The sequence below is a fragment of the Sabethes cyaneus genome, chromosome 3, assembly GCF_943734655.1.
Source record: "Sabethes cyaneus chromosome 3, idSabCyanKW18_F2, whole genome shotgun sequence".
NCBI classification, from domain to species: Eukaryota; Metazoa; Arthropoda; class Insecta; order Diptera; family Culicidae; genus Sabethes; species Sabethes cyaneus.
This window is the reverse complement of record NC_071355.1, coordinates 62,110,173-62,136,287: the sequence shown is the minus strand read 5'-3', so window position 1 is coordinate 62,136,287 and position 26,115 is coordinate 62,110,173. Positions and strand designations below refer to the sequence as shown.

General features: G+C 38.6%; 1 protein-coding gene across 6 annotated transcripts in view; it reads left to right on the top strand.

The window, feature by feature from the left end:
• The window catches only part of LOC128741844 (neprilysin-2-like), a 49,546-nt gene extending 27,734 nt beyond the window's left edge, over positions 1–21,812 (top strand). For 4 of the 6 annotated variants that reach the window (XM_053837939.1, XM_053837940.1, XM_053837942.1 and 1 more), the window contains exons 3-8: positions 18,220–18,353; positions 18,784–18,912; positions 18,996–19,241; positions 19,314–19,528; positions 19,597–20,566; positions 20,645–21,812. In XM_053837939.1, the coding sequence (XP_053693914.1) occupies positions 18,220–18,353; positions 18,784–18,912; positions 18,996–19,241; positions 19,314–19,528; positions 19,597–20,566; positions 20,645–21,234 (2,284 nt within the window). In that variant the 3' untranslated portion in view covers positions 21,235–21,812. Of the gene's footprint in view, positions 1–340; positions 446–11,534; positions 11,752–18,219; positions 18,354–18,783; positions 18,913–18,995; positions 19,242–19,313; positions 19,529–19,596; positions 20,567–20,644 lie in introns of those variants that run through there. The other 2 variants (XM_053837937.1, XM_053837936.1) reach the window with 2 other exon arrangements.
• The last annotated feature ends 4,303 nt before the right edge of the window (positions 21,813–26,115 follow it).

Sequence of the window (26,115 nt, the reverse complement as noted above, 5' to 3'; positions counted from 1 at the left end):
GAAGAAATCGTCCAATTGCATTTCTTCAAGAAAGTGTACTCTACAATGTTGTCGCAGCGATTTTTATGGCTAATAACCTTAACTATAATTGCTCATAAAAGTTGCCGAGACGAATGTCGCCATCAGGAGGAGCCGTGCAAATGTCCAAATGCAGGGGAAAACATTACTAGGTATATTACTAAATCGCATACACGCGAATCGGGACGGTTTGAGCAGCTGCATGTGTCAGTACAAATCAATTATAAAAACAACCGCCCGCAAAACGACTTTCCGATAACGACGCACTTCTCCTGACAACCTTATACATTGTGATTCAGTTTCTGAGATTCGTTTGTGCGATTCGTTCGTCGTTCTGAATCGTAGTGCTAAGAAAACGCGCATTTCACTTTAACAACACCACAATTAATGTTCGATTCCAGGCATAAATCCTCGGAGGTGTAACAAAGTGCTGTTCGGTTCTAGTTATTTATCCTATCACCAACTGGTTGAATGGTCGTGCTAAAATCCGTAGAAACCATTTAGATGTTAAACTAATTGTGTCGATGACTGTGAAGAGCGATCACGTGTCGCTGCAAATCATAACAGTTTCTGTTTAATTAAATTGTGACCATAAATCGTAATCGCCGTAACAACCGCAGCTATGATTGCCTGCGGTCAATTGACACATTCACCTAGTTCAATCAGTAAATCAGAATGACGCAAGGTCGCAGAGCAAGTCGGCCGTAAAATGCATAATCAATTACAAACATTCAATGGCGACCGGTCGGTTGAGTGAACTTAAAACGTTAAATAGTTCAGCGGTGTGCAGTCGTGCATCCAGCCTGTCAGTGCAGTTCTGTGAGATACCTACAACTTGCCTACAAGTTACTGGGAAATTTGTCACACTTTCCATTCAGTAGTAAATCATCGGTCATTTGTTGCTCGGAACGAAACGAATGCTATGATGGAGGACTCCTAACTAATAGCTCAGCGAACTTACGTAACATTTGGATCTACTTTGTTTACGTTTTATTTCAATATCGTTAACATGATATTGTCAGTACCATTTAAAGTAGAGATTATTTCTAATTCCCGTCGTAGTAAGGAAAGCCACTCTAGTTTCCATCATTTCTTAGGTGGATTTAATGAATACTCCAAAAGTGTTGCTGCTGATTTGACTCAAACACACTTACTTTCCGATCCGTGCCCTTTGAATTCACTAAAAAGCGATTATTAAAGCATTTGCTTCAAATGACGCAACTGACTTTATATCTTAAATTCGTCGTACCGTTTTAAAATCCGTCCATCAAAATTTTTCATCGTCCAAACTAAAAAAAAAAACAATAATGTTTACGAAGCTAGCGCGCATGTATTTCTGTTGGACGGCATGACAAATGTTATGCTGCAAAATTTCTGCAGGTCATGCAAGTTTTCCGGGCTGTAGAATAACGACAATGCGTTGCGCGAGTTATTTTCATTTTATGAATGACGGAAATTGAAACGATTAGTCGACATTTTCTTCTTCGTCGCACGAAAAAACGTAGGAAATTTGGCTACTAGGAATTCTTTAATGAAAAATGGCATTTAAATAAATCTCAGCTCACTTTGTTTGATCGCGTATGATAGTCAACAAACTAAAATATTAGGGAATAACTAATTTTGCATTTTGTGTCATAATAATCGCTGATATTTTGTGATTTTGTGATAATTTGTGTTAGATAGGACGAGAATAGGCAATTACGACGAAGCAGCAACATACCCTATGTTAATTTTACATTTGTAATAATATGATTAAATTTGCTTTGGCAAATTGGTCAAGTAAGAAGTAACAGATGTTAATTTAAAATAATAAAATCAAGCTAATGTGCGGATTACAGAAGCCAATTCTGAAAATGAGTAAAATCATAACACTGCTGGTTTCTGTTGTCAAGACCAGTTCAAGAGAAATGAAGTTTATATCGTTAGAGCATATTTAATAACACAAGTTTATTGAAGTGCTAGATCTGTACATTCCGAAAATATTTTTGAGTTTTGCTCAATCGTGTATAATATTTGTTTATATACATGTAAACAGTCGATTGTTACAAGAGCCTGTTGTATATTCCGGTTTGATTATTTTTCATACGGACTTCCAAAACATTCACACATTTTTAATATTATTGAATTGGACAGTTTTTCAATTAGGATTGAATGAGCTAATCCAAAAAAAATACTGAGATTTTACTTAAATTAATGATAACGAACCAGTAATCCAATTCATCAAATATCCTCCTTCCCCAACAAACACCGAAGCTGAATTAAAATGCTTCTGATTTGGTTACTGCTGATTCAACTCTGAATACATGTGGTAGACGCTGAATAAATTTAAGCAAAGGCCTCTGTATTCTATAAGTGTTTAAGCAGCCAAAGAATGCGCTGTAAATCAGCTGCTTCACATAATTGTGTCACAAGCAGATTAGGCGCATCTTCAACCTCTCCACAATCCCTCAATATTTTCAATAATTGTGCTATACTAGCTGAATAAACGATTTGTCATCTTAATAAAAAAAGCCCTCCCAAGAAACATTTATGCGCTGATTAAATATTTTAGCAGTCATTATTGTTCAGTCATAGCCGAATATGCATTAAATAAAATTTATGTAAACCATTCTACAACACTTATTCAGTCGAAATTGGAGAACTTATACAACCTATTTCGTTTGAGGCAGAAAAAACACTTGTTGAGCAATTATATCACCCTTTATATAACCTCTGTGAGCTTTGTTTCCAGCTTTACGAAAATTGCTTTTTAAAAAACGCACAAAAGCCTCTATTAAGCTCCATTTCAGCTTCGAAAGCAGCTATTAGCAAGCCCGAAGCTTGATAAAATCACCAAATTTAGATGTTTAAGAGCTGAAAAAAGATTTTTATTTCTAAAATTAAACCATAGTTCAGCCACAGGCAGGGATGCCACATATAATTCTGTGTTTTTTGTTGGAAAAATCTGACAATCTGTACGGCGAGGAAAAATATCTGTGCAAAAATCTGTCCAATGCAAATCAATGAGAGTGAAAGAGATAGAGACTCATTTTGCTGACTATTTCCATCTCTTTCACTCTCATGTAAAAGCTCAAAAATCTGTTTATTCTGTGTAATTTGGCGAAAATCTGTATTCTGCGCATACAGATTCTGTACAGGCGATTTCTTTCAAATATCTGTTAAACACAGAATAATCTGTGCATGTGGCAACCCTGGCCACAGGTTGCAAAAACAGCTATAAAAGCGTTTGATCAGCCAGAAATAGTTACTAGGGTAGCTACTTTCAGAGCTGCAATGGAGCTTAATAGAGGTTTTTGCGTGTTTTTAAATAACAAACGAGAACGAGAAATAGTTTTGCAATGCTTTTTCAGTCACTTAATCAATGTCTTTTCAACCTTTATCCAGCCAAAAATAATCTATTTTTAAATTTCAAAAAAATAGAAAGCGTCATATTTATTTTACAGAAGATGGCGGTTCAATTCCCGAAAGATGACGATATGCATTTTTAATTAGCTTGTATATACGAACTCAAGTTATTCGAAATTTAAAATATAGCATACGACGCCATAGCAAAATAAATATGACGCTTTTTATTTTTTTTTTAATTTAAAAAAAGATTATTTTTTGACTGCATAAAGGTTAATGAGATGTTGATTAAGGGACTGAAAAATCGTTCCAAAACTATTTCTTGTTCTAAAAATACAATTGACAGCATTGCGCAAATTGGTTATTTAAAAACACGTAAAAGCCTCTATTAAGCTCCATTGCAGCTTTGAAAGCAGCTACTCAAGTAACAATTTCTGGCTGATCAATGGCTGAACTATGGTTCAATTTTAGAAATAAAAACGTTTTTTCAGCTCTTAAACATCTAAGTCAAGCTTCGGGCCTGCTAATAGCTGCTTCGAAGCTGTTATGTAACGTAATAGATTTTTAAATAACCAATTTGCACAAAGCTGGAAACAAAGCGCACAGAGGCGATATAACTGCTTAACAAGTGTTTTTTTTACCTCAAACGAAATGGGTTGTATATGTTCTCCAATTTCGGCTGAATAAGTATTGCAGAATTGGTTACATAAATTTTATTCGATGCATATTCAGCTATGGCTGAATAATTATGGCTGCTAAAATGTTTAATCAGCGCATTAATGTTTCTTGGGTCGTAATTGCGAATAGAGATGATCTCGCCAATAACTCTTCAACCTATCGAGGCGGGCTAATAAAACTGAACCATTTCCTATTAGAAAAGATAATCCACAGTGGAAAAGAGAATATTGAAATGGATAAAAATTGAATAAAATTATAATTGTAATAATTTGTAAAAAAAAAGTCTTCAAAATCACATAGATTTCAAGTGTCTCACAGTTGCGCCAGCTGAGCTTAGCAAATTCTAAACGTTTTGATAAGTAGGAAAAATGGGTGTACAAAGTTGTAAATATTACGTCGTAGAAACAAAATCTTTCTGCCATAACATAAGACAACAAAGAATTGTATAGACACATTCCGCGGGCCGGTGTACCAACCAGACATTTTATAAAAGTTGCTTTTAGCAGTATTGAATATTTTTTCATAATTGGGCAATGTTTGAACCTTTCAAAACTGCCATGACTGATATTCTAGCATTTTCGGAAGTTATATAAAACGTGTATCGAAAATAAATGAAATTTACAAGAAATAAATGATTTTTCGTGATATTTTTAAAAATACTGCTACAGTGCGCTAAAACATTTCATAATATCATTTGTTTTCGACCAACTTACAAAGGAATATATGCAGAATCTATTCCAAAAATAGTTTGGATGTAATTTTGCAGTTATTTTGTATTTCAAGTGGATGAAATAGGGCCATTTTTTTGCGTTGTAACGTCACGAAAAAGGTGTACTTTTTCGCTTTCGCAGAAAAGTACAAATTCGAACAATCTAATAATCCGTATTCTCTTTGTACTCAAAAATACCTTTAAAACGGTGCCTAAAGAATGATGATAAGTTACGTAGAACCTAAGTTACAACTGATTGAAGCTCGCGTTGTAACGTCACGGCGGCCAGCCGGACGGATTCAAAACAAGTGAGACATAAGTAATAGCATCAAAACCTTAAGACATAGGATTATAGTTGCTTCAAGAAAGTTTCTTCATTTAAAAAGCACTTTCTAGTGGTGAAAAAATATTCGGACATTAGGGTGTCCTCAAGCAGATACAAAAAATATTTTCTCTATTTCAATTCAGAAATGATTGCTGTCTACAGAAAATTTGTAAAAAAACTAATTTCAAGAAACTTCGTTGAATACTGAAGATTTATATTTCTTACATGAAAAAAATTATAGAGCAAAACTCTTAGGGACACCCTTAAAAAAATTTTTTTTTGAACTAGTTCTTCAATACCGCTTCGTACGCCTTTTAGATGTTCTAAGAAATTGGTAATCGAATTAAATTGCACATTTTCGTCGAAGATAGTAGAGATCTATCTTTTTTCCTTAAGAAACTATCCCTTGTTTTTTTATTTATACATATTCACCTACGGTTGCCTTCATAATTTTTTTTTAGATTTTCCAGTCTTCTACCCTAAGTTGTACATGGTGGAATACAGCATAAATTAACTCACAAAAAACAAGTGAGATCAGCTGCTCATAGCTGCTCTCCCCCGAGATACACCCTCTTAAAGAGTACATATAAAAATAAAAAAAGCCAGTGATAGTTTCTAAAGGGAAAAAGATAGTGCTCTACTATTTTCGACAAAAATGTGCAATTTAATTAGATTACCAATTTCTTAGAACATTTGTAAGCCATACAAAGGGTTATTAAAGAGCTAGATCAAAAAAAAATTTTTTAAGGGTGTCCCTAAGAGTTTGGCTCTAAAACTTTTTTTATGTACGAAATATAAATCTTCAGTATTCAACAAAGTTTCTTAAAATTAGCTTTTCTACAAATGTTTTGTAGACAGCTATCATTTCTGACATAAAATAGAGAAAATATTTTTTGTATCTGCTTGAGGACACCCTAATGTCCGAATATTTTTTCACCACTAGAAAGTGCTTTTTAAATGAAGAAACTTTTCTGAAGCAACTATTATGCTATGTCTTACGGTTTCGATGCTATTACTTATGTCTCACTTTTTTAGCATCTCTCCCACAGCGCGACGTAATTTGCGAACAACCCCACAATTACGTAGGCGAAATAGTGAAAGACAAATTAACAACACATTTTTGTATTATCCCTTATGTACAGAGGGCAGCAACAGCGATAATTAACGCATATTAAATGAACAGATTTTTCGTGACGTTACAACGGAGCTACGACCCTCTCTGTGCAAAGCAGAGCGTTGTAACGTCACGAAAAGTAAAAGCTGTTTAAAAATAAACTTCACTAACTATCGGAATTCTGAAAACGGCAAGTTGTTCAGTATTCATCTCTTATCAAATCATAGAAGAAAATCTTTAGATAAAATTTGAAAGAGAGCAGAATTTTCATATTTTTTAACAGAAGAACCAAAAGTCGTATTTCTGGCGCGTTGTAACGTCACGCTACATATTTGCTTTCCAAAACAATCTGGGCAAAGCAAATGCTATTAATTTATCCACTTTTAACAGGAAATTTTATGCTCTTTCCAAATATATAATAATATTTGGGGGTTTCTCAACGATTTTCCCAGCTAAAACATAAATACTGTGCAAAGAAAAGTCAAAACGTTGTAACGTCACGGCGGAATGTGTCTATAGCAATTATTAATTAAAATCTGTGGGAGTCTTCCCAAAGTATCCCATGATATGCTCATCCCAGTTTATTCCAAATTCGGAAGAACCGCAACAAAGGAAATCCGCATACTGGAGCAAGAAAATATTGTATGGAATTCCCCGGTCATTAGTAACACGTCGAATGTTTGGTTTTATACCTGCAGGCTACTGGTACCAACCCGACAATGACTAGTGCACAAATGTAGAAATATAAAAGACTTTTTAGTGAACCACATCTGGGTAAACCGACGATTGATAAATGCGTCATTTCATGCTGCTGGCTGGTTCATATAATAATTAGTCATGGTTGAAGGTTCGTTCGTTTAGCGTTCGCTATTATTTAGAACCTTTGTCCGCACAAATTAGCGAAACATGATGGTTGCATCATCGTAAACCATTGACCGCTTATTTCTGTTACATTTTAGTTTCTGCTTCAACGCTCTTAAAGCTGTAACCTGCTGCGCGAAATTCGGCAATCAATTGAATAACTTTCATTGTTGCGTGGCGGTGGGATTCCATTTTACTAGCACGTTGATCCAGACGATCTATTTCTGTCCATTATATTTGTGCATAACCAGTGACAGTTTAGTTTTAAAATGTACCTGTCATCGCGATCTGGTTATTTTTTATTTTATTGTCTATGCCTGAATGATTCCGTTCATTCCATTCAAACACTTTGCCATTCTCAGGCCTTACTTTTCGACCTAAGTGATCGTAGAATAATCGAAGAGACTATAGGGATAATAAACATGAACGTCCAATTAGAGCCGGGGTGGCCGGTGCCGTCTCAAGAACTCGTCTTCACTCCGCTCGGTTCATGATCATCGTTAATTCCTCGAGCATCTCGGCACTCGAAGATCAATTTCTAATTGGTTGAGACATCCTTGAAAGATTTCACTGCACAGTCGTCCGGCAGTCTCGCGACGTAGGCGGCAGCCTTTCTCCAGGGGACCAAGGATGTCTCTCCAAGGGATGCTTGCAGCTCGCGGTTCACGCGCATGCGCCAGTTTCCGCTTTACGTTTGTACTCCGTCAAAAATTATCCGCAATATTCTTTGTTCGAATACCAGTAAAGTGCAAATATGTCTTCCAAAGGCAACGTTACAGGGGACTACCGTATTGTACATCGTCAGCTTCTACGATAGCATATGCTTTGAAACGTCGATAGAAATATCTTTTGGATGTCAAATTAGGCCCGATTTCCTGTTTGAATGGATTGTTGAGTTGTACTGATGTTGTTGTTCGCAGTGAATAGAGATCCCAAATATATGAACTCATCAATCATATCAAGTTCATTACCGCCAACAGTCACATTGCGTGGGAGACGAACGTTGTTTTCTCTTCAGCCTCTACTTATCATATGAGGTTTAAAAAGCATTGATCAGCCGGAGGTGGGTCCTTCCAAATTTTCCAAATTGTTTTATGAGTAGGGAAATTTACTCAGCACCTGGGAAGATACGGTGCTATCAGACACCTGAGAAGACAAATCAGGTAGTGTGGAATTAGTAATGAGGCGTGAGGGTCCCGACCCACTAAAACCCTACTCGACTCTCCAGCCTCGATCCTCCCTGGCACCACTTTATCGGTATTACTTCAGGGAAAGTGTTCGGACATGGAGTGCACCGTGCGACACCGTGCCAGAGCACGGCAGCAGCGCCCCACCACCTCAACCAGTCATGCAGATGGACAAAAACGTGCTGGAACACAATCGTTCCTGAATACCAATTGGATCCCATTTTTACCCAAAAAACACTCCCCGAAAAATCTGTCTCAGTGCGCCCAATCGAACATTTCTCCGGCACTTTGAGTTCCGTGGGGTACAAAAATAACTGAAGAGCCACGAACTGCAAACAGTTGATTGGTAGAATCAAGAGATGCATTCGCAAACTTGACATGACGGCCGTACAACGCTTCTGTTTCGACGTCAAACGAAAGCTTCGCCGAACAGCCGATTACGGACCGTTTTCTAATATACACTAATTTTTTTTCAACAATGGATAATGTATCTTTAATTTCGGTAAATCAGATCTTCTTCATGTATCTTTGTCTTATTTTGGCAGCTTGAGAAAAAAATTCCAAAATTTTAGTTGTCACCCGTTAAAAGAATAGAAACTGCCGTATTGGAAGAAAATAGCAAAGTCTGTAAGGAATCCTTCAAGGGCATTGTCGTGAAAAAATTCTCCAAGGAAGTAGTATAGACAGTTTTGGTCGTGCGACTAAGATCCATAAATAGTTTTTCTTTTAGGTTTTTTTAAACGTCTGCGTGTGCGTGCAGACAGACTTATGCCCCTATTCTGAACCGCAGCGACGCCAATAAAATGGGCCACGCTATTAAGCGGAACCCGAACCTCTCCGTCTGAGATGTTGCAAACAAGTTGGGAATGTCATTTACAACCGTGCATCGACCGAATTTTTTTTTATAACGGATCGACGGAAAGCGATAAAACAAGGGCGTTGATAGTTTCCAAACAGAATGGGACAAGACATGAAGGGGATAGAGTGAAAAGTTACATAGATTAGAGAGGGTCATTGAAAAATACCACTCTGTAAGCTGTACACGACGATGCTGACGAAGTTGTAATGGACAGTGACCAAATTAACGTCAGGACAAAATCGGCAACCGGAAAGGATGACAGACCTTTTCAAGCATATGGAACTGTCAAAACTAGTTAAGAAATATTTAATTTGGCATCTGTGCTTTGACATTTGCTTTGCAACCGGGATCGTCAACCACACGAACGTTAACGAGTGTCTAGAATAACGTCGACTGCCTGTTCTGAAACAACACGTTTGTACCGTGCTATTTTGGCCGGATGTCAACTTTCATTAAGGAACAAAGGCCAAAGCAACAAAGGAGTGGTATGCTGCCAACCACGATTGTTCAAGGGCAAGAGCTCTCCATAGTCCATACCAAAGCTGTGCTCAATTGAGAAATTTGGGGCCATTAAGGGGAACCTAAAGAAAACCCCATAAAACTGCTGGAGGCAAGAAGCATTCAAGACATGCTGCTATTCTGCGGCAAAGAAAATGGATGAAGTATTTGTATGGAATCTGATAAATATATACCATTTCAATTTAAAGTAGTCGATGTATTTTATGGTGAACCTTTTATAAACACTATTCGGCCTCTGAACGATTTCATATTTTCATCCGACGTTTGAACTATAATCTGATAACTAAATTCAGTCAAAGTCAAGTTAACGTTTTTCAGTTATCAAGAAACTGCGATTGAAGGTAAATCCTCTATGCAGGCTGATTAAAACAACAAATACTTTACTAGGAATTGATCTTCTTACTCATCACATACAGAGATCTTCTCGGCAAAGCAAGCTGAATGAAGGGGAACACACTTGGCTCATTGAATTACGGGTAAACATGATGTCCTCGGAAGTAGAATGTTGTTTTGTTCGAGAATCTGTTTAAAACATCAAACCAAATTTTGAAATAAATACAGCTGTCAGTAGTAGGTATAACGAGTAATGGGACATCAAACTGATTGCAACTAATTATCCAGTTGATTCAGCTTAGGTAACATTGGAAGGTATTACCCTCAGCAACCGAATAAATTACTGAACAGTGAACACACATTAATATACAAGACTTCATCATCAACAACTTCGTTACTAATCCCAGTTACTGTACGTACCTTCCATAGTCACATATAAGATTATTGTGGTATACAGTAGAATCAACATTGAACTATAATGTTTACATCAGCCATATATTTATTTCTCGCATTTTTATCGTTTTTTTGCCATGTGCATCCCATGCACGTCATTCGCCATCGCATTAGCCGTTGCGTGATAATGATCAATTGAGTGCATAATGTATAAAATTAGTATCCGTCAACCACAACGCCTATGTTAAGCTGGTCAGGTAGTTAACCGATTGATCTCAAATAACAACACATCTGGCGGAACGAAGCATGTATGGTACGTAGACAGACGTGTTATTATGGATTATTATGTGAAGTTCTACTTCACCACTGACTGTCACATCGGAAGTGAATCTGGTTTACAATAAGCTGGTTAGTGTGTTTAGCCCCACTTCACAAAGTATTCGCAACCCGTTAGAGCTATTAGACCTAATCGTCGCGCTCCTAGCATTAATGCAAATCAGCTGAGTGAACAGCATTCAAACACGTTTATGATGCGTGCATCAAATGTATATTTCAATGATTAAAAACCGTATAAAAACTGCGGGAATTATACACTTGGCCAGCGGACATTTTCACACGAGCACACGTTGCCAACGGCAATATGACGTTCATGAGTAGGTATGTAATATGAACATAATATCGTCTCTACGCAGTTGCAACTGAATGCCTTTTAAAACCTATCAAATTATTTAGTTGTAGCATAACCACCGCCGTTCATTACGTCGTTGTAACTATTTCTCAAGAAACGCAGGTAATGTTAGGCACGACAACAGTAATCGTCTCACATGGTCTACATTTACAACTATTTTTTCACTTTTCTGCGTTATGACTTCACGCAATAAAACTTGTGGAATTGCGGTATCTTAACAACAGGCTAGGTTTCGCCGATGCAACTGGTGAGCTTCCCGCCTGTACGCTCGTTCAAATACAAATAAGCCGGTCGTTCGCCATATTCATTCCTACGTTCATTGACCAAACAATCATTATCGGGTTAATTTATCAAGGTTGTCTAACAACAAGTTCAAATGTTAAACTCTGTTTGTTTCATAAGCCGAAATTCTGAATGGCAAAAATTTAATAAATTGGCAGCTCAAATTCAAATGCACTTTTTTATCGCGCCGACAAGAAAATATAATCAGAAGCTTTTCAACCAGTTATTACGATGCAATCAGATTTCATCGACAGCATCTTTCATGTTCCCATGTACGCAACGGTAAAATCTTGTGACTGGAATAATTGAGTCAGGAAAAACAAGTGAAACCGTTACAATTAACAATAAGCCGCCATGGAAAGTTCTCAACATATCGCCAACAGTCGCAGTTCACTGGTCAGTAGTGACGGGATAGCTCTCATGTTCAATCGACTGCCAAAGTAAGTAAAAACATAAATGTTGGGTTTATCAGACACCTTTCGTAGCAAAATGCACAAAACGATGATGTCATCATCCTCTACCTTGTTTCATTTATTGGTAGCCGAGTACACTTAATGAATCGGAATTTTCTAATTATCCTTCGTTTCTGTTATTTCGTCGTTTGTGCTATATTTAATTTGTACAAAAGTTTGATCACCAACTTTAGATTTTTATTGAAATTATTTTATAAATTAAATCTTTATTTAATACCGCTCAATCGTCCAACCATACTTCAATACATTAAGTAAACGATACTTTATATTATCTTCGAAACTTGTCGGAGGCTAATGTGATCAAATTCAGATTTAAATTGCAATGTCATGGTAATCATGATTCATCAGTTGGAAGTTTGATCTTTTAACCTCCTTTGTTTTGAAGTGTGCCGTCACTTAACAATCAAACGAGTGTAAAGTGTTAAACGTGAATGGTACTCATCTTGATTGTGTGCAAATCCGACGGGACATTGTGGGAATAAGGACATGAGTTTTGACTCATCAAAAAAGCACTGAACGATCAAATCAAATGAAAACCATTAAAACGGCAATATCATTTTCTATTTCCAACTAGCAATTCCCTTATGACACGAGATAATATTACAGTTTTATGAACCGTTGCTTTTAAGATTTTATGCTGGTATTACGTTTTCAAAGAACATTGACGACTTCAATCGCCGATTCTAAAAGACAACAAGTTTCACAATATAAATTTACCATTTAAAATTTTTTAATCAATAATGAGACCATTACAAATATTTTAGAAAGTTCGTCTGAATTGATGCATTATACTGCTCATTCTTTTCTGTTTCTAATACAGAGGAAATAAACTCAGCGTTGCCAACCGGAAACCAATTATTCGAGCGAATCATTTGCGTTCATATTCGTGTTGGTCTCTACATTCATTCATTCTCGACAATAATGACTGAAATCTAATGTGTCTCCATCGTTCATTTTGTATTGCCGACAACTGAAAACGAAACTACAATCAACGTAAACATTGTCTCGGAAGTTTTAATTAATTTCCTTCAACCAGTTTTTGGTTGATTTAAAAAATCAGGCAGTTTCAAAAATTAAACTTTTAGATCTAAAATATCAGTCAAGAGCCAGAAGATTTACTGACAGGTTCGTCGAGTAATCATTCAGCACTGCAATTCATGAATGAAATGTTTTAAAGGGTAGAAAACAGAAAAACAAACACTGTCAGCAGCTCAGTAGCCATGTCCATGGGCTGACAGATAAAAGAACACTGCCAGGGGCAAAAGTTTATGCGTTTGATGCGCTTTATATTTGTCTTCATGCAGGGCTGTCAATTTTTTTGAGCACTGATGCTCATACCTTAAATCACATCCGTCACTAGTAAACAAATTGACAGATTGCTTTGATCTACTACAGCGCTCGCCACCTGCCGTCATCTGCTTCGTTTTGGCAAAGTTTATAAACTGAGAAAATTCTACCAGCTTACCTCTTGAAAGATCTGAAAGTCTGTCCGACTCCTGCCGTTCGTATGGTATCCCAAGTAACAATTTCATTTTTAGGGTGCACTTGAAGAGGTTTCCAGCATTTGCTGCTTAAAACCGATCTCAAAACTTGTAATTCTACAAAGCTGCGATAAAACAGCCATAAAACCCTTATAAGGCGAGGGAGGCCCACACTAAAGAAGGTTCTCAAGAAAATTTCCAAAGATCCTTTTAAAACTTGTAATTCTTATCGATATCTATTTACAATGACTTCCAAGAGTCGCTTGAAACAAAAAGAAAACCGCCACAAGTGTTGATGATTTTATGGTTGTCTCTTCAAAGAACACTTGCAAGACATCATACACTTTTTACAGCCTTAAATGTTTTAAATTGACCAAGAACTATAAGCTATAAGCATTCACAGATATTGCTATTTCGAAATGGTTATAAATGAAAATGGTGATAAAAGCAGCTGCTTTGTTGCTCATAAATGAGAAATTTTTCATACCACGTTCGGTTTGTCGATGTTTTGTGACATAAACGTTAGAAAATTTTAACGCGCCAGTTATTTTTGCTAGATTATTGAAAAATTAAATTAATAAAAAAAATTAATGATTTCATGAAGCAGTTGATAGCAACCAAATTTTTAACTAATTGTGGCAAAAAGTCTTTTATATGTCTAAACATTTATTTAAAAAGATAAGAACACTAATGGTATTGCATAATACCATATTTATAAGCGCCCATATGCAATTGACTACAATTTCAAAAGTAATCAAAATAGCCCTGCTCGCCATTTTTTCAATGGTTTTATCCAAATCAACCCGAAAGCGCTTATTAGACTAACATTTCTTGCACAAAACAAAGAAAATTTTTCCAAGAGCGCGATAAGTTCATCAATACTTATTGTATTCTTCAAGAAGACAAGTTGCGCTTGAATAAGAATTGTTTGAATTACTTCAGGGCACCAAGTTTTTGCAAGATAACCATTCTAGTATAAACAAAGAAAACATCGGCGTAACGTGTTGTTTGTGCTGTTTGGACTGCACGACAGTTCCAAGCGTTTAATTTACAATTGGAACAACTGTTTTAAAAAATTATGCTTCAACTGCTTCAGTGCCTTCAAACATTTTCCATACAAAGACATCTGACTTATGAACTCTGTATTTAGTTTAAAAAATACCGAAAAGCTCTAGAGGAAACCCGCACCGCCTTTGGCAAATGCATCATTACCGGCACTGTCCTTCCCCAGTTCAGTTAGTCCTGAGATCTTTATTGTTTTGTGACTTCGCTGATTGTTCATATGAAAAAGTTTTCAAAATATTACACAGATTTTCGCTTAATTTTCGTTTAAAAGATCTGTATTCTTCAATTTTCTCCAGGTTCAGACGCCCATTTTGACAGATTAGTTGTTTACGTTAGAATGTTCTTATTCAAGAGTATGATTTCTCTTTCAAGAATATACGATTTTTTGAGAGTTTTATGGCAGTATTGTTAAGATAAACGACTCTTGCAGAAGAATGTCATAAGTTTTTGTCAAAACTATTGCTAAGTTTTAAGGAGCATCGTTTTTAAGAAAAAATGAAGTATCCTTTAAAACCCCTTATAAGATGAATTACACTTATTGAAAATTTAGTTTTATGGGTGATTCTTCAAGTCTCCTTCAGTCATACTTCAGAAATATTAGTCAAATAAGATAAAATTCACTTGAGGAGAAACATTATAAAACCTAACAGCCTTTGAAATGCTCTGATAAAACTACTATAAGAAATGAATAAGACCAATTTGCTATTGGTTTGTTACTTGGGATGGCTTCAATCCATGCTGATGTTTAATTCCATAACAAAGTTCCCTTGACTGAATCATACGTTAGCTTGAAGTCTATTAACAGATGGTTCGTCCACCAGCTGAATTCACAAAGTTGATTAAAAACAGACTTTGAAATATCAAAGAGCAAAAAAAATATTTAGTCTGTTGTGGTGTCTCTTTCAAAAACCGCATTCGAATTCGCCAACAGAAATCTCCTGCAACGGCCTCAACCTGAGGAAAAGAATGCAGCTGAGAGAGGAGCGTTGAAGGATCTTCTTTAAAATAGAACCAATGATTCCCAATAATCAATCCGCGCATATGTTTGGGTTCATCCGATGAATAATATATGATACAAATGTTCGTGGTCAACCATCGGCGGATATGCTTTCCATCCCACCTGCCATATTGTTTTTCAGTTCTTTGACTGCTTTTTCCATCACGTTTTAAGTTATGCGTCACCCTCAATGTCTGTCTTGTTCCCTTCAATGATTTACTGTCCTTTGGTGTTCAACAGCACATCGAAATTCTGCTGCCAACGCTAGGTTTCCTCCGTATTATTGGTAATCGGATTGCCCATGCAGTCGTTAAACCTACAGAGTATTGGCATAGTCGCGAGTACTTGGCGGCTACTCTCTTGCATACCGTTGGCTACCGTTGCATACTTACTTACTTAAGTGGTTTCCCGTCCTAGAAAAATTATACAGCAAATGGGGTCATCGTCGGGCTACAACGAGTTTTCAGCCAAGTGTCAGCTGGGTTCGACTTTTACCTTACTCGTAGGACTATTCGTGGGAACACCGAAAACCGTTCATAGCAATGGGCTTATCTTGACAAATAATTAATGAAACACAAACGAACTTTGTTTCTTGCTGTTTTATGCAACATGATACGTAACAAAGAAAAAATAAAGAAGAAAGCTTTATTCGGTTACCCAGCATCAAACGTATTGTAAACATTGTTGAAAATTTGCCAACAGAGAAGTTTGCCCCAATTATGTCACAGTATCTCTTTAAATAGAGAGAAAATTCCATCCTGCATCGTAAACGAATAACTTGTAACGCAATTAACAAATTATTAGTAAAAGACAAGTTTAATAATACTTCCAGGTGGACAAAAAAGTGATTTTAGAAACGCTTGTTGCATAATAAAATCATCCTTTTTCAATCAATATAATTTTCTTTTTGTTCTGTTACTTGAGGGTGTATGTAGGATATTCATGTACCATGCGCCTCCATTGAGTCATTTTCCCATACAAATTTCAAGTTAAGTTTTCTCAAAAAAGTTCCATAGGCTACACCTATACGAGCAGTGCAGTGATGTTCTGGATCGACCGGACTATACTATGGTGTATATGGTTAAGCTCTAAGCCTGTGGCCGATAGTGATGTTTCCTTGTTAGTTATTTCCGTTGGGTCATTATCACTAGTAGGTTTAAATTGGAGTCATTAGATATATGTGAAAGCCTACATAACGTAAGCATTAAAAATGGACTGATTTTAGCGAGTTTTCATGCGATTACTCCGCATCGCCAATCGTAGCAAGCTTGTTGTGAATGGAAAAAATTGAACAGCTTTAGTTGGTTTGCAGGCAGCCATGGCGACAACAGTTAAGCAACTGCACTCGATGCTTTGTTCGTACTGCTAGCTCCACCCCGGAGCTGAACGCCCGGTGGAGCCGCCCGACCGTAAAGTGCAGCAGAAGCCAAAGAAAGATCGAGATAACGGTGGTGTTATCGTTTTGTGCCTTGGACTGAGAGGTCGGAGCAGCCGATCCGGAGAAAGAGCTGCTGAAGGAGTTAATGAAACACATCTTTTCGTCTAAACACGACGTCGTATTCATAATGGTTGGTGACTCCTACTTGACGTTGAACGGCAACGACTGTTAGGGGACCGTCCCCTACTAAGGAAGTAAGCAATGACGGACGTCAAATATAATTCCCGCACCATGTACCCGAAAAAGGTCGTATGGCTGATGATCAGCGAGAAGGGAATGTCCAATCCAATGCTCTCTCCGTTCTTACGGTGAACGGGAAGGTATTCAGTACGTAGTGCCTATCGGCAGTTGCCGCCTACATCAAGAAGTATCACCCGAAGGTGGATGTGGTCTTTTGGCCGGACCTAACCTCGGCGCTTAATGCCATGAGAGCACTGAGAAAGATGGACCGACTGAAAATAAACGTTGTACTGAAGACAACCGAACGTCTACCAGCTGTGACCAATAGACAAATTTTGGGCGGAGGATACACTTCAATAATTTTGTAGCCAAAGCAGCAAAACATCGCTAAGGCCACGAAAGAGCTGAAAACATCCAGGCTCGATTTGTTCATAAGAGCAGATTTTATTTGCGGTTTTTTGCTTAGTGCATGCTCATGCGACTGCAGAGATTCAGCGAAACGGAATTCGAAAACGTAGTTTATAGGGAAATTGCAGAGGTAAATATTATCTACAATACTGTTGAAAAAAGTAAAGTTTTATCTTTTGTATTTAACGATAATGTAGTTGGTAGCGAAAAGAACGCACTTTCTGCTACCAATGGGTAGCAGCCTCATAGCACCATAAATACAAAAGACAAAACTAGACTTTCTTCAACAATATTGTAGAAAATAATTAACTCTACTATAACCCTTTACACTACTTTTACGAATCCTGTCTCGCTGAGGCACTGTAGTCAAATAAGCATATGCTGAGCAAAAAACCACAAATAAAGCCTGCATAAGAATTAAGAACAATCACCAATTTTGAATGCTGGTTTACTGATTTCAACCCAAACCACAAATAAAAATTATCTCACAATTTAAGAATATGCAAACTCTAAACGCGATGTCACGAACACAACGGGAACTTTGTTTAATCCGCTTGAATATGGCCTTTTTTTATTCTCGCAGAGAAGATTTACGAACGGTGATATGGAGAAAGGTCTTTCTCGAGGCAATCCGTCGAACAGGAGTTTACCCGAATAACACGAAATTAGGTTAATTATTCTGAAATCTCCTTTGTCGCTTCCATCTGAACTACCTGAACGGTTCAACTAATAATAATTGATGACAAGAGTTTAAGTGTGCTACTATTAAATTTTAGTGTTTGAGGATGGTATAATTTTTGCCATCTGTTTGCTCTATGCGCTACACTATATTTTAAAGTTATTTTTTCTGTTTAAATTTATTACAGAAATCCCAGCTGGTGGCGACGTCGAACTGCGCTGGAGAAAGTCCTTACCCTGATCAGTATCGTATGTGCCATTGCTGTTGTGGCTCTGCTGGTTTCACTTCTCACGGTGCTGCTTTCCGAACGGATCAATAAAGGTAAGATGCCTTACAAATGGAAGAATAAGACTTATGTGTAACAATAATGACAATAATGAAATTTTTTTAAATAACTCAACTAAAAAAATTACGGGTCAACTAACAGCAGAAAATTTGAAAATATTATACAAACATTTTCCTAATCTAAATCCATCACACATCAATTCCTATTTAGCAGCAAAAAGTAATCAAAGAAATTTAAACTTCAGAGACTAAACTTTCCTGAATAATCATCTGCAATTTGCTCACCGCATGCGCATGCCCAAACCAAACGGTATCGGAACGTGAACGTGCGGATTATTCAGCGAATTTGGGGTGAAACCCAAAAATAACCCAATTAGCATATATTGAAATTAACCGAATTCTACCCGCGTGCGCCATAATCCGAAAAGATTGAACGAACCTTTCACTTCTTACCTTATCGTTGCAGCGGACAACGGTACATCTCATTCGCCACAAGCTTTAACCGGTTCTCGACGAGGCAAAACCATTAAATTTGGCTCCAGCGCGGGAAAGGAGACGGACGACCTGTGTCTGACGCCAGGATGCATCCATTCGGGTTAGTGGAACGTTTCTTTATTATTATTTTTTTGGGACCAATCCCTGATAATGATAATCCAACCGTTGTTACTGTTATTCCAGCCTCCAAAGCACTGGAACAGATGGACTCCAGCGTGGAGCCATGCGATGACTTCTACAATTACGCTTGTGGAAGAATGGTCCGAGAGACCAACATCCCGGACGAGAAAGTTTCGGTTAACACCTTCTCGGTAATAGGTGACCGGCTCCAGGAGCAGCTGCGTTCGCTGGTTAGTGAGGAAATCGGCGAGAATGAAGGGACACCATTCAAACTGGCGAAGAACCTTTTCAAGTTGTGCATGAACAAAAGTAATTTCCGGCACATGTAAATATAAATTGCGCGGCATTAATTTAATCTTTCTTTTTTTTTAAACTCATCAGCACGCATTGAAGAAAAGGGCACCAAACCGTTGTTAGATATTCTAGATACGCTGGGCGGATGGCCGGTTCTAAAAGGTGATCAATGGGACTCGGACTCTTCTTGGTCGTGGGTTAAGTCGGTCAAAGATTTCCGCCAGCAAGGTTACAGCACCGATTACTTTTTCGATTTTTCTGTTGGAACAGATTTGAAAAACTCTACCCGCAGAATCATTGATGTAGGTTTTCTATTTTATTCATTGTTTGAAAACACAATGATTGATTGCGATTTTTTTCGAAATTCCAGACGGATCAAGCTGCACTGGGAATTAGTCGTGAATATCTAGTCAAGGGCTTCGAAAGTCCTATAGTATCGGCCTATTATAGCTATATGGTTGATATGGCTGTGTTGCTGGGCGCCGAAGAATCACGTGCCAAGCGAGAACTTCTGGATTCGTTGAATTTTGAAATTGCTCTTGCTAACATTTCATTGCCGAATGAGAAACGCCGCAATGCTACAGCGTTGTACAACCCAATGACTGTTAAGGAGTTCCAGAAAAAATATCCCTATACCAATTGGGTCGATTATTTCAATGCCATTCTTAAGGACACTGGAATAACGATTGATGAAAATGAAGTCATTATCGTTAGTGTTCCAAACTTTATGGAGCAATTGGGACCGCTACTTCAAAATACGCCGAAACGTACTATGGCAAACTACGTAATGTGGCGGATAAGTGGATTTTCGTCATTTTTCCTTACCGAAAAGCTCCGAAAGAGGCAGTTGCAGTACAGTACGGCATTGAGTGGTAAACAGGAACAAGAACCTCGGTGGAAAGAATGCGTCGATATTACATCCGGAAGTCTGCCAATTTCAGTTGGAGCACTTTACATTAGAAAATATTTCAGAGAAGATTCCAAACGAGCAGCTTTGGATATGGTGAATGACATTAAGGCCATATTTGTTGGTATTCTTCAAAAGGTAGACTGGATGGATGAGGTCACACGGAAATCAGCGTTGGAGAAAGTGGGATCAATGGTCACCCACATCGGATATCCAGACGAACTGATGGACGACAATAAAATCGCTGAATACTATGAAGATCTCCAATTTAAACCAGAGGATAATTACCTAAACACAATTCTATACATGAACCAGTTTGGAACCACTAAAGCATTTAAAAAACTCCGTCAAGCGGTTAACAAAACCGACTGGATCACCCACTCAAGGCCGGCCGTTGTCAACGCATTTTACTCATCGATTGAAAACAGTATTCGTGAGTACAGCCGTTCCTTTAATACTAGAAGCCAAGAAATAGATAAGATAACTTACTAACGTCATCATTTTTTTACAGAATTCCCAGCGGGTATACTACAGGGTCAATTCTTTTCGTACGACCGTCCAAAATACATGAACTACGGTGCCATAGGATTCGTCATCGGACATGAAATAACGCATGGTTTCGACGACCAAGGTCGTCAGTTCGACAAAAACGGTAATCTAGTTGATTGGTGGCAAACGGACACCAAAACGGCCTATCTGGAAAAGGCTCGCTGCATCATTGAACAGTACGGAAACTACACCGAACCCAACGTAAAGCTGAATCTGAACGGAATCAATACGCAGGGAGAAAACATCGCCGATAATGGAGGCATAAAGGAAGCGTACTACGCCTACCGGAAATGGGCCGAGAAAAATGGGCCCGAACCACGCCTGCCCGGACTGGAAATGACACCGGAGCAAATGTTCTGGCTATCGGCTGCCCAAACCTGGTGCTCCGTATATCGACCTGAGACGATGAAAATGCGAATCACAACCGGAGTTCATTCGCCGGGACAATTCCGAGTGCTCGGTCCGATGAGCAATATGGTTGAGTTTTCGAAAGACTTCAACTGTCCCTCCGGATCGCCAATGAACCCGGAGCAGAAATGTGAAGTTTGGTAGACTAGTTTGGAGTCAGTGTTTTGATGCAACGTTCCCTGTGTTCCTTTCCATTAAAACTGGCTGAATCCCAAATTGTATGATTTTATACTTTCGTTTCTTTTATCAAATTGCTCTCCGCGAGCAAACGTGATACGATAGGAACCCTCAGTCAGTTATTCATTTACTTTATTGAAAGTACTTACAATTTAAAAATTGCTATCGTGGAGCTGTTCACAGTGCAGCAATTGTGTTAAAGGATTTTTTCATGTATTCAGCAATACTTAACCTTTTAAACGCTACTAGTAATTTATTGACTTCTGTCTGAATACATGAAAAAATACCTCGAAACAAACGGCATAGAATGGCGAAATTTGCAATTTTGTTATCGATGCGTAATTGTATTTATCGCAAAGGTTAGAAGATTTTAAATCAATCCCGCTAAACTTACTCTAAAGAAAGCTGTCAGCTTGCTCATTGTCAGTGGATGCATACATTGTACGTGTTACGACATAATATAGTGAATTGATTGTTTCTTATTTCGTATTACTGTAATGTTTACAATAGTGTAAAATAAATAAAAAAATGTTTTTACAAAGCGACTGTAGATTTACTTTTTCCAAAAACTTTCCCCGCGAAAAGAAAGAATGCATCACCCACCGGAAAGTGTAACATTGAATGGGTATAACTGACTATTAATGGGGGGTGGGGGGCTTTGGACCCCTGAAAAACCGAAAACATCAAATTTGTTTTAGTTTTTAATTTTTGGGAACCTTATACCTTCAGGAATGCTGTGCGGATTTTTTAATATCTGGGGCCCTATTCTCACAGTCACCTCACCTCACCTCACTTCGTTCACTTCCCTGTCACCTCACCTTACAGGCCCCATTTGATTTGTACAGTCACCCAGGTGAGCGGAGTCACCCAGGTGACTGCGAGAATCGCAAATTGTCACCTCACCCAAAGTAAATTGATATATACCAGGTATATGACAATGCGAGCTGTCATATACACTTTGCACTAACACATCTACACTAGTTCTGAGATTTCGAGCATTTTGTATGGAAAATTAGTTAATTTTTTAAAAAATTCGTTGGATACGCAAGATTTGTCTTTTTTTTTCTTACAGCTTTTATGTTTATGCTTAGAACATTATTTCTAGTATATATTTTCATGAATACAATGAAGTACAACATTCCAAATTGCAAGCAGAAATTTTTTCGTCAAAGCGGTATCAAGATATCTCAAAGAAATGTCCTTATATCGCTTTCCTACAAGTAGTAAAACAAAAAAGAAATTCTTTAAAATGCTCGGACATGATTGTTCAATAAGCAGCATGAGCAACATTGTAATCCGCCCGCGATATTTTTCGTCTGATTTCTGGTAAGCTTTTAAAGTGTTAATTATCATCTAAGACTGTTTTGTAGCAATCTAAGATTACTTTTTATGGTTTTCTACGTAGTGTTGAGACAAGAGCATATATATCAAACAACGTGAGCGGGCAAATTTATGATAAAAAGGTATCATCTTGGAATAGTGACTTCAACTTAAGGATTTTCAAGCAGTAGCACAAGCATCTCTTCGAATAAAACTATTTTTTAAAAGAAGACATCAGAGGCAGATATTCAAGAACATCATGCAAGCAAAATGTTGGACGGAACGTGTTTTAATTTAAGCAACCGTATACCGTATTGATCGTGAAGTATTAGAAACATTAATTCATTTTTCAATTGTACATCGAAATAGTTAGTCACCCATGTTCTCAAATTTTTTACGCATAATTAAAGAAGGCTACAAGTGCAAATGACTTAAAAATATATTCCTTACATTTCATTGTAAATGTTCAAATATTTCTCTGGAATAATATAGCTGCATTCATTAATTACAATTAATTTAGTTTTAATTTTCATGCAAGTTCCACCATATTTCAGAACTATTTCTTCTTCTTTCTACACACACTAATGCAACCCTCGATGGTCACATACCTGGTATATATCAATTTACTTTGCACCTCACCTACAAAATTTAGGTGAGGTGACTGTGAGAATAGGGCCGCTGATCTCGTTGAAAAGTGACAGCAAAATCTATGGGATCACCTCAAGGGAAATGCTGCACGAAACTCTAAACGTGTCTTTTTCGAATATCCCAGAATCAAGTGGACCGATTTGGATGCGAATTTATCCAGCATGTAAAAAAGAACTATTTAAAGTGTAACGCAGACGTTTTTCGATATCTCAATTTTTGTGAGTTCTCAATCGGCAATTTTTGTTTTTTGTCGGTCTTGGGCTGTCATTCTCTAATCACCCCTAGCACCCGCTGTTCTTACAGTTTCGTCAACAGCTCACATCCAACGGAAACAGGGTCCACCTCGAAGTCATCGGCCTCTGTTCTTGGCCAGCTTTCTTCTCTGCAGAGTATTGGTTTTGCTGATCGCTCATCGGGCATCCATACTACGTGACCAGCCAACTATAGCCAGCCGTGTTCTAATCACTTCACAATATCCAAATCTTTGTATACTTAGTATATTTCGTGATTCATACTTACTTACTTTACCAACCGAGAGCCGGGGTGGCTCTAGGCATATCAAGAATTCCACTCCATTGTTCTCGGTCCTGGGGTACTCGTGATCTAGCGTCGTCTGGTCGAGTCATCTAGCACGTTAGACTCCTTTATTCCTGGCGCCGATGGGGCTCTTGAAGAGAACGGATTTCACTAACAGTCATCCGGCACCTTTGGGACGTAGCTGACGTTTGTAGGCACTCCGAGGTTAGCTACCATTGTGTCTCCTTCTGCTATATCGACGTTGCTTCCTGCTGCTGTGTACTGCTTCCACCTGTCGACGACTTCGCCCTCGTTTGTGATTAGACTCCCTCCCTCATCCCTACACATGTCAGGTTTAGTTGTGTAGCTCTCACGAGTTTGGTTCACCTTCTAGACCGGAATAATTGTCTGAAAATATCTCCTCACGATCTCTATCCTACGTGTGGTGCTTTTTCCTCCTCAGGATCGTGGTCAACTCATTTCGCACTCATCGATACTTGGCATGTTGGCATGCCCCGTCAAACCAATCATTTCGTGTACGGTTTCCAAACCTAGCACCACTGTTGCGATCTCGTTGACGGTCGAGCGTATCATACTCCATCCGTTTTCGAGGGTCGAAGCATCTAGTACCAAAGAGAAAGGCAGAGCTTCATCGAGTACGCGCGCGTAGCTTTCGGCAGCTGGTGAGTTGTTTAATTGTCGAATGTGGAGGGTGGCTTTGTCGCGAGGTATAAACCGTCGATAGTTTTGAGCGTACATGTACTGCTACTAGGTAATAGTCCGAGTCGATATTCGCACCTCGTAGGGAGCGTACGTAGATACGTACATTCGAAAAAAACCGGACCTCGCTGAGAATATGATCGATTTGGTTCGAGGTTCTTTGGACAGGTGATCTACAGGTGGTTTTGTGGATATAGTTGTATGGAAAGAAAGTACTTCTGATCACCAAGTCTCGGGAAACAGCAAAGGTGATGCATCGCTGGCCGTTATTGTTCGTGCCGGTATTGTACGCAGGTTATGGGAGCCGATCACCGGTCTATATATTGCTTCCTTGCCGACCTGGGCGTTTATATCCCCGCCCGATGACGATCTTGATTTCTCGTGGTGAGCAGGTGTCGTACGTTGCCTCCAGCTGCGCATAGAATGCTTTTTTCTCATCGTTGGGTCTACCTTCGTGTGGACAATGCACGTTTATGCTGGCGTAGTTGAAGTATCGGCCATTTATCCTCAACAAGCATATCCTCTCATTGATCGCTACTCAGTCCATTACGCGATCCTGCATTTAGCCCATCACTACGAACCCCGTTTCCAGCTCGCTGGTCGCTCCACCGCTCTGGTAAAATTGGCCTTTGCCGCCACGGATCCTTCACACCTTTGCGACAAATCTCCTGCAGTGCCACAATGCCAAACACTCGGAGTTTAACTGATCGAGCAGCACCATGTCGACACCAACGAAATTTAGCGATCCGCAGTTCCAGGTACCAAGTTTCCATTCCATGTCCTTATTTCGTATCCTTTATCCACGCCCAATGTTCCGAGTCGAGATTTCTTGACTCTTGTTATTTTTTTTATTTAGATAGGTAGCCGTACTAAGGTCTACGCCCTACGCTATTGAGTCTCGTGATGGGCTACCATCTTCGAGACAACACTGTGCCTCATTCCCTGTTGATATACGACCTTAGTTTCCACCGGTATTGGTTACCCGATCTCCACTAAGGTTGCTCGTATTCCGGCTGATACCACGTGGAGGTATGGATAGAAGTTACTGGACAAGAGGCTAAGGACCACTATGGGGTTTGTCTTGCGCATGATCCAACCGTTTATCAACCTGCGCCATACTACTCATTCTAATATGCCGCCAAGAATTGATCGCAGGATCTTACGCTCAAGAACACCAATAGCTCGTCGGTCGCCCTCTTTCAACAAATGGCCGTATAATACCACCGGAGGATTAGTATTTTATAGAGTACGCGTTTCCTATGGAGTTGCAAGCTACGGGACTTCAGCTGACTACGTAATCCGTAGAAGGCCCTATTGGCAGCCGCAATCCGCCATTTTACTTCATGTCGCATGTCACTATCGTTCCAAGCTAAACAAATTCGTCGACCACTTCAAAAGTATCTTCGTCTATCACCACTCGCTCTGCCATATATTTCGTTTTGGTAGAGTTTATGATAAACACTATCCTCGTTGCTCCTTCTCCAGACGCGTGTTTGGCCGCTCGACGCTTAACACAGGTGATAACGATGTCGTCCGCGAGCCCTAGGAGCATGTGAAATTTCGTGATGTTGGTACCACTTCGCTGCATATCTACCCTTCGCATAGCACCTTCCAATGCAATACTGAACAGCAAACTCGATAGCC